Below are 8,995 nucleotides of genomic sequence, written 5' to 3' on the forward strand. Positions count from 1 at the left end.
CGGGCCCCGGGAGCCCCCTCCTCCCATCCCCGCGGCTGGGGCTTTCCTTCCACCGGGGTCCTGTGAGGCAGCCGCCCATCTCTGAGACCCTGTCTGCCTCCGAGGCCACCTGCCTCCCTCTCACTGTCCCCGCCGCCCTGGGCCCAGAGGATACTTCCATTCCACAATGCTGATGCAGGCTTTCCTCAGCGGGTTCTGGAGGGTCAAACACAGCAAGGCTCGCGGCGGCCTCGGCAAACTCTCAGGCACAGGCTTCTTGGGCTGCTTCTTCCTCAGGCCCTCGTCCTGCGGGGAGGACGGCTCCATGTTCCCGGCAGCCTGGCTCCTGCTCCCCACCCACTGCCCTCTTCTGCGTCCTCTGTGTCCTCGCCCCGGGGACTGGGCCGCTGAGTCTGCAGGGCCGGTGCCGGGCCGGGGGGGTGGGGCCGGTGGATTACTCGCCCTGCTCCCAGGGAGTAAAATTAGCCTCCCACTCACTGTGCTGCCTGAGCCCCTGAGGCCAGGCAGCTGTCACTCTTTCCCAGCCTCGCCAGTGGCATCCCAATGCGTCTCAGGAGGGTGGGGGCGGCGGTGGAGGGAGGAACCGCATGCCAGCCTGGGACGGGCAGTGGGAGGCAGGATGGAAGGTTTCAGGGCTGGGGGAGAGCGGGTTCAGGAGGACAGGCCTCCGAGATGGCGCCTCTATGCCAGGGCTACTTTCCCCTTCCGCAGCCCCATGACGCTGTCCAGAAAAGGTGCTGCGTGGTCCCAATCCACAGCCCCCTCCCGCGGCAGCCCCTGCAGCTTTCAGGCCAGGGTTCCTCCCCACCCCAAAGAGAACCCCTGCACACGGGGGTGGAGGCCCCCGGAAGAACCTGGAATGTGACTGCTTCGCACCCCCTTTCCCCCTAACTCTGTGAGGGCCGAGGGCTTTCTCTCTGGGACTCTGGCGCCTCCCACGCTGCCCCTGGACGGCACATGCTGAGCTCTGTAAACGGTGGCTGAGTGTATGAGCGAACAGGACACCCCACCCGCCTCGCCCCAAGTGCGGAGCTGGGCGCAGGGTGAGTGGGAGCAGACACTATCCAGGAATCACACAACGCGACAAATCTTTTATTTGGGCCCTTGGCACAGACGGTGCCAACGTACCCATACGGTCCCGCCGCCCACAGAGGCTCACAGGATGAGGCAGGGAAACGCAGCCCTCCCCTAAACTGGGGGAAAAAACGAGGAAAAGGCCACGTGGGAGTGGGGAAAGCAGGGTGACCGCCCTCCGTCAAGGGTCCCAGGGGTGCCACCAGCGCGCACACAACGTCTCTTCCCAAGCCTGTCGGTCCCGTCTGGGCAATCGCAGCAGCTGGGCCTCCCGGGCCCCCTCTGGGCTCCTCTCCCGGGGGGCGGGGTGCAAGCAAACTCCCCAAGAGGCCGTTGCTATTTGAGGCCACCGCTTGGCGGTCCCGTCAGGGCGCATCCTGAACCGAAGCGCCGCTCGCCGCCTGGAGACTCGCAGACCAAGGGCTGCGCCTGTGGCCACGGAGGACGGCGCACACCCCGGAGCTGGGCCTCAGCGTTCGCCGGCGCGAAGCCCAAGCTGAGTCGGGGCCAGGCCCCCGGTGACCGTCCTGGCGACCTTCCGGCGACCTGGAGGCCGCGGCACGCGCCGGGGCTCCCCCAGGGCCTGCGCCCCCTGTGCCCCCTGCGCCCCCGGCTTCCTCGGCCTGCGCTGGCCAGCCGCACCCGGCCCTGCACTCCCGCCCGGCCGGCAGGAAGAGGCCGGCGGTGGGGCGCGGAAGGACGGGTCGCAGCCACGGAGCGCCGCGCACCGCGGGGTGTCCGGCCCGCGCCGCCCCGCAGCGTCCCGGGGCGCAGTCGGCAGCGGGGAGGCCCCGCGGCGGCGCCGGGTCACTGGCTGGATTCTTCCGACTCCAGGCCGGGCGAGGAGGAGAAGCGGGGGCCCTCGGGCGCCTGGGCGTCGCCGGGGCGCTCGGGCCGGGGGCCGTCGGGGGCGGCGCGCAGCAGCTCCTGCAGGTGCCGGATGTAGCGGATGGCGGCGCGCAGCGTCTCCACCTTGCTCAGCCGCCGCTCGGCCAGCGCGCCGGGCAGGTGGCCGCGGAGGCGCGCGTAGCCCTCGTTGACGCAGCGCACGCGCTGCCGCTCGCGCTCGTTGCGCTTCTGGATGAACGCGGGCTCGAAGGGGCCGTCGTAGCCCCCGAGGGCGCCGGGCCCGGGCGCGCAGGGGAACAGGCCGGCGTAGGCGGCGGCCGGGCCGGGGAACAGCAGGAAGGGCACGGCGCCCGAGGGCTCCGCGGGCAGGGGCGCTGGCCCGGGAGGGGGCGCGGCGCCCAACGGCATGCCGCAGGGGTGCACCGCGGGCCCCCGGTCCACCAGCGCGCGGCAGAAGTGACCGTTCATGGCGCCGCGGGGGGCTGCGCCCAGAGCCAGACCCTCCCGGAATCGCCCCTGCTCGGGGTCTGCGCGTCCCCACCACGGGGACGAGTCACATCGCCAGCAGATGCTCTGGGGTTCCAGGACTGGTTAGGGCTTCTCTCCGCTCTTTGGGGTGGTTTCTGCGGTCCCCCGAACGCGCGCCATCGCTCCGGATTCAGGTGGTCCAGGCAGAGGCTCCGCGCAAGCAGGACTCCGGGCCGGAGCGCTCACCCGCCGGCCATGGGCCGGCGATAGACCTGGCGCCCGCCTCACCTGCAGCCAGCCTGGCGAGGGCGCCTCCCGCGGGCGCTAACCGTGAGGCTCCGCGCTGGGGCCACAGCGCCTGGGCCTTGGGGACCCCCCGCCGCCTGGGGGTCAGGAACTGCCGTTTCAGCTCCGCAGAGGGTCCCCGGGAACGTTTCTAAAGAAGAGGAGAGAGGACAATGGTTAGGAAAGGCCTGGTATGGTGGCCCCTGTGTCACTTCCACCCTCAAACCAGACTGCAGGCCTGGTGAGGGGAGGCAGTGTGCCGGCTGAAGACGACACCGGAGCAGGGTTTCCATCCCGTGTTCACGGTTCCTGGTTGGACGGCATCTCTGAGTGGGGGTTTCCACACAGAGAGAGAATCAAAACACCCCTCACAGGACATTAATAATATATTAAATGAGAATCAAATTAGAAAAAATATACCCAAACAGCGCCTGGGCCTGGCTTAGGAACAGTGTGGATGATGTCATTTTCCTTGAAAGTGGGGCTGAGTCTTATCACCGATACCTTCTGGTACCTTCCATCCAAGGAGCTCAGATTATTGGGTTAGCAGGAGAAATCCAGTTGGTGACCAGAGCCCGCCAAGGGGTCTCACTCTTTACTGGAGGAAACGCCTCTTTGATTCCAAGAACCTGGGTTGTTGCTGGGACTTTCGCAGCCTTCTCTCTGCGGGTGGAGAGGCATGACCAGAGCACATGGGTCCAGGACGCGCCTCTCACGCCATCCTGGCTTCTCCTTGGTGACACTGAACAGAACTGAGTGTCCTCGTGCGGCTGTGCCCGGCGCCTGGCCCGCTCCGGGCACGTGAAGAGGCTGCACAGGGACTGACTGAGGAACCCAGAGGCTTGGGCAGAAAGCCTGCAGCACACACAGCCGTTCCCAGACTCTAGGAATCTCCCATTTTAGAAATAATTGGCCTGTGTTGAATTTAAGTGCCACCAATCCTCGTCAACATGTGATCATCGGATCCACTCAGGTGGCATTTCCTCTAGGAAGTCTCTCTGCACCCTTTTCCCTCTCTAGTGCGTGTCCACAGTGTCCTGTAGGTGCCATCTGAGCACTCGTCACACTGCTGTTACTGTCCCCCTGGTGATGGGAAACCTCAGATTCACTGAATGGGGAGTGAACAGGGGACACTGCACGCCCCGGGGACAGTGATGGACAGCTCGAGACCCGGGGCACTGGGCCAGGCCTCTCCCAACAGGGGGAGGTCAGTCACAGGCTCAGGGTCCCAAGCATCTCCTGCCCCTCCTGGTTTTTGTCCTTTTTCGGTCCCTGAGTCTGTTCCCACCTAGTTTTCCACGAGGAATGAAAACCAGGAAAAATCCACAGTGATTCTGACACCATCGAGACTCGCTCTGCTTTCGAGAGTGGAAGCAAGTGTGTGAAACATCGGGACAAACTCACAGATGCCTCCCCTGCTCAACAGCCTTTGAGGGCTCCCCGTGGCCATCCAGGGAAGGTTCTGGAAAATCTCTCCAAACAGACCCTCAGCTCCATCAGGCCCGGGCTCCTCAGGACACTTTGCGTGTCCTGACCTCACCCCTGGGTGTCCACTGACCTGACTGGTCCGCAGCCCTCTCCACACCTTTGCTCCCTGCAGTCCTATCGGGCTAGGTGCCCGAGCCCGAGCGTTGTAGCTCCAGTGTGTGGGCTTTCAGGGCTGTGCACCCCACACCTTCCACTAGATTGGAAAGCGCCGGAGGGCAGGGCTCTGCTTTGGTTCTTGAGTCACGGCCCTCAGTCCGTTGCCCAGGGCTGGGCACGTCACGGGTGCGCACAATTATTTGCTAGCAGTGCTTTTTTTTTCTTCTAAATATGGGATTTAGACTGTACCCCCCACATAATCCCTGTCTATTCATATTGGACTTAATTAAATTAAATTTGATGGTAGTCTAAAGGTTTTTTTTCTATCTAATGACAATTTTAATAACTACAACTTAATATTTATTTGTGAGGATTCCATTTTCGAAACATATATATCCCTCACCTACTCATCAGAGATGCCAGCTACCGTGCATGACACAGGAGGCATGGGGCCCTGAACCACCCCGTTTAATTGCTCCACCTTTCTTGTGAGGAGATACTAAGGTCATCGGGCTCTGCAGGTGGGGACAGAGGCTCTTAAAGGTAAAGTTACTGCCCTAGGTCCACAGTTAGCAACCAGTAAACGGGCACCATTTACCACGAAGCAGCAAATGCAACCCAACCGCACAGCCTCCCCCCTTGGTCCCCCCTTGGTCCCCCAGGGTCCCCTTCGTGGCCTCACATTTGAACCAGAAGCTCAGAGGGGCTTGCGCTGACCTAACAATCGTGGCCTGTTAAATTCCGACTCCTGTGGGAGGGGGTGTCTCCCGCGGGTTCAAAGTGTCTGCTGTCGTTGAGCTGCTGCCCTGCGGGGAGAGGCCCCAGGTCACCTTGGCGCCGTGGGCAGGGGACGCCCCCTGGAGGATGGTCTCAGGAGGGTGGCCCTGGGGTTCTGTGGTCGGAAAGGCAAGAATGGGGTGTAATCAGACTGAGCCCAGCACCAGGAGCTGCCCCGCTGGGAACCTGATGAGGACCCCCCTTGCCCGAGCTCAGAACACCTGAGTAGGGGGACCCTCCCCACTCAGAGGTCCTCAGAAGCCTGGCGGGATCTGGCTTGTCCTCAGGCCGCCGGACCGGGCAGAACCGCTGGTCAACAGTGCCACCGTGTGGCCACGAGCAGCAGCGGCTCGCTGGAATTCCAGGTGGGGACCTCAGGTACGTGGACGTTTTAACACCCCCCCCCCGTTAAAACTCCCCTTGGGGACTGTGGGGATCCCCAGGTTTTCTGGAAAATCCAGGTGGCACCTAGTAGGGACGGAGCAACTGGTAGCTGGTACTGTCAGCGAGGCAGGGGCAGCCCTGGGAAGAGCTCCCAGAGGCTGTGAGGTCCTCGGACGTCGCTGTGAGAGACCTCAGATAGCACCGGCCACCCCCGTGTCGCCACTGGACACAGCGCTGCCGCCATGTCCAACAGCTTCCCACAGACACACTGTCTGGGACATTTCCAGACATAAGGGCCTGATCCTTTCTCAAGCCTTTGAAGGAAAGGGGGACGGAATCCACACAGGTCTCTAACTCAGCGGAATGTGTCCTGACGCCTGTTGAAGACCCAGCACCCTCCCCAGGGGCCCACAGGAAGCCGGCTGTGGGCCGGGCTCAGTGGACAAGCTCGAAGCCGCCCCGTCTGGTGGGGACACAAGTGCCTCGGCACACCCAGTGCTCTCCCACCTGCCGGGCACCGTTCTCAGTGTCTGTGGCAAGCACACCGCGCTCATCACAGCCCGGGGCTATCAGCACTGGTGGAGTCCCTGCCTTACAAACGAGGAGGTGGAGGCTCAGAGAGGTGAAGCGACCTGCCCACGGTAGCACAGCCGAGAGTCATGCCCAGGTGTTTGGGCTCCCGGGGAAGCACGACTCAGTGTACACACGTGAGGGAGGGACGGAGAAAGTGGGGACACCTGCCGCGATGTGACGGGCTGTGCTGTTCCCCCATCTCGGCCCTGCTGCGGGCCGCCCGGGGCTGGGACAATCCTGTGGGCCCGGCCTACTCAGGTGATGCTCATATGAGTCCGTTTGTAAAACCACAGTGCCAGCCGTAAAGCTCCAGATAGTCAATTGGAAGGCGTGTGATTGGCAGGGCCTGTGATCGCCGTGTTCAAGCAGCAGCACCGCTCAGGTGCTGCTCTGTAGCTTAAGGGCCCGGGAGAGTGCTCGAGTCCTTCCACACCTGCAGTGAACTTCGGGGAAATTCAATCCTGCTTTATCACCAGGGGCCGAAACCTTCAGAAACAGTGACCCACTGGCTCAGGTGCCACCGAGAACCAGGACTTCCGAGCCAGCCTGGACACTAGGACAACAGCCAACCTGTCGCGTTCTAAACGCCACACGTACGTGTGCACACTCACACACGCACTGTCGTGTGAGCCTCACAACCAGGCAGGCGCCGGTAGTACCCTTATTTTACAGTTAAGAAAAATGAAGCACAGAGAGGTGAAGTAACTTTCCCAAGGTCACACAGCTGATAAACGGTAAACTTGGCATTCAAGAGAAACTGAGATGCACCTTGGGGCTGGCCAGACACCGCCATCCTATCCAGGGTGGGGTTTTCTAACAGCCCAAGAGGATGAGTAAACCTGAGATGCAGGAGAGCGAAAGGCTGTCCCACACGTTGCTCCGTTAGTCACAAATGGCGGTTAGTATTTTGTGGGGAAAACCCTTGGGGACACAGGACACACATGTAAGGTTTCCCAAGGCCCCTCCTGATCAGAGACTCAGAGGATCTGTGGATGGGAAAGGACGCCTGCCACAGGGCTCCGGGGACATGGCAGCTCCTGGAGTGAACTAACGCTGCTTAGCTTTCGCAACGCGTCACACACTGGGTGTCCCTAAAGGAAAGGTGTCTGCAGCCCACTCCACAGGGAGGAGGCTGGGGCTGGTAGAGCCTGCACCTGTGGCCAGCAGGGACAGTGGCCCTGGTTTCTCATTTCCCTACCCCAGGCCCTTCTCCAGGTGGCTGAGGTGCTCTCAGGTCCCCACACATACAGACTTCACCGATTGTCCCAGCCATCTCTCATTCATGCACTTAACCACATTTTAGAGGGAATGCGTGCTCTCTGCAGCTCATCAAAACAGGGACTCTGGGGCCAGCCAACGGGCTTTGGACCCTGGCTTTGCCACCGTCTAGCTACAGGAACAACCCTGTGGGGTGGGGACAGCCCCCGCACTTACTTATTGGGGTCACTGCGCAGTGTAGGGACATGGTGGGTGAAAACATCTTGCATTGTGGCTGACCGGGACTCACGGACCGTGGCTGCTGCTGACGTGGAGGGTCACGGGTTCCCCCCCACTAGTCTTGCCCCCACACAATCTCTCTGCGTGCACAAAGCCAGATTCCTGTCCTAAGACATTTCTTTGATCATGTGACTCCCCTTTGCCTGGCACCGAGGGTCCTCAGCAGTCTGCGGTCCTCCGGCTGCCCCCCCCCGACTGCACCCCCAAATCAGCCCTCCGCTCTCCACATCAGCCTCGGCCGTCTCCCCACTAGGCCTGGAAAGTCGGCCCTTTCCTGTCCCCGCCAGGTCCTATTCCTTCCAGAACCAGCCTGGCTCTCCCCTGGTCACAAAGTGTCCCCTGCCCTCTCCTGCTCCATGCTCTGTCTCTCTGCCCTGAATCCTAAGGCCTTTGCGTGCTGGTGGCTTGTTATTCATGAGCTGTTTGGGGACGCTTTCTCGGGCTGTCCCCTCACCTTGCCGTTCACCTTGTCACATGTCAGCATCTTGCTTCCTCAAGGAGAACGGCAGGACTGGCCCCATGCATCTCAGCGTCCTGCAGGGCCGGCCCCTCTCCCGACACACTGGATATCCCCGAGAAGTAGCCTAAACGTAGAGGGGAGACTCAACAGCTGAGCACGCGGTCATCTGTGCGTGTCACTGACCCAATCCACAGACTGTTACGGTGAGGCAGGCGCTCTCACAGACACGTCGCTTGTCTAATGTCTGGGGTGTGTGAGGCAGCTGCATAGAGGTTTGGGCCTGACGACGCTAAGCTTTTCTGCCCCGTTTCCTCTGGCACAGGCGGGGCGGGAACACGGTGTCTCTGTGGGGACACAATCTTGGCTCACTTTTCAAGGCAGGAGACCACGGTTCCCCTGTGCTAACAACTCATTTAATCCCCTCCAGGTAACAGATGGGGAAACTGAGGCTCAGAGCCTCAGGTCATGTTTCTAGCAAATCGCAGGGTTACAAACAAGAACGTTTGTATAGTCATCCGTCTCTGCGTCCAGCTCGTCTAAGCACATCACTCATGTGACCGCCACAGCAGTGCTACGAGGCAGATGCGAGTACTGACCTGTGTACCAGGGTAGCACAGACCCACACAAGCCAATGGCCTGTGGTCACCCACAGACTAAGTGATGGAGCTGGGATCAGACCCCTGCGGCCGGCTCGAGGCCGTGCCCCCACCCTCTGCCCTGCACCACTCGAGCCTGCCCCCTTGGGCAGATGCAGGAGGCTCCTTTCCAGGAAAGCCTCCCTGGAGAGCACCCATTCCTTCTAAAATGTGGTCAAGTGCATGGCTTGTACCCAGAAAAGCCTCACATCAGTCTGCACACAGCAGACATCAGGCGCTGGCCGAACCCAGGGGCTGTGGGCTCTCCAGCCGCAAGCCCTAGGGCAAGTTCCCATGGCAGCGGGACTCACCCGCCTTCCCCCCAGCCAGCGGGAGCTGGGCTGCTCACCCTCCTTTGGGGGGAAGGCGCCAGGTGACTAAGCCCCCGGGAAACCTGGCCTCACGCCCC

The 8,995-nt window shown here is 61.8% G+C and overlaps 2 protein-coding genes across 3 annotated transcripts in view; both read right to left on the bottom strand.

The window, feature by feature from the left end:
• CACNA1S (calcium voltage-gated channel subunit alpha1 S) overlaps nucleotides 1–368 on the bottom strand; it is a 67,855-nt gene extending 67,487 nt beyond the window's left edge. Inside the window, exon 1 of the mRNA XM_019637996.1 lies at nucleotides 125–368. Within this exon, the coding sequence (XP_019493541.1) occupies nucleotides 125–306 (182 nt within the window). The 5' untranslated portion in view covers nucleotides 307–368. The remainder of the gene's footprint in view (nucleotides 1–124) is intronic.
• Nucleotides 369–1,109: 741 nt separating this feature from the next.
• Nucleotides 1,110–8,630, bottom strand: ASCL5 (achaete-scute family bHLH transcription factor 5). Of its 2 annotated transcripts, none has more exons than XM_019638005.1 (3): nucleotides 7,958–8,630; nucleotides 4,978–5,152; nucleotides 1,110–2,827 (listed from the first exon to the last, which is right to left on the bottom strand). In XM_019638005.1, exon 3 carries the CDS (start codon nucleotides 2,389–2,391, stop codon nucleotides 1,882–1,884), a length of 510 nt encoding a protein of 169 aa, XP_019493550.1. In that variant the 5' UTR covers nucleotides 2,392–2,827; nucleotides 4,978–5,152; nucleotides 7,958–8,630; the 3' UTR covers nucleotides 1,110–1,881. The 2 variants fall into 2 exon arrangements, with proteins under 2 accessions (XP_019493550.1, XP_019493549.1); XM_019638004.1 differs by having other exon boundaries at nucleotides 7,946–8,630.
• Between the last annotated feature and the right edge of the window lie 365 nt (nucleotides 8,631–8,995).

This window comes from Hipposideros armiger, unplaced genomic scaffold, assembly GCF_001890085.2.
Source record: "Hipposideros armiger isolate ML-2016 unplaced genomic scaffold, ASM189008v1 scaffold_37, whole genome shotgun sequence".
In the NCBI taxonomy this organism is placed as follows: domain Eukaryota; kingdom Metazoa; phylum Chordata; class Mammalia; order Chiroptera; family Hipposideridae; genus Hipposideros; species Hipposideros armiger.

Bases quoted from the DNA above. Each gene is read 5' to 3' on its own strand.
- ASCL5 (XM_019638005.1), bottom strand. From the start codon at position 2,391: ATGAACGGTCACTTCTGCCGCGCGCTGGTGGACCGGGGGCCCGCGGTG.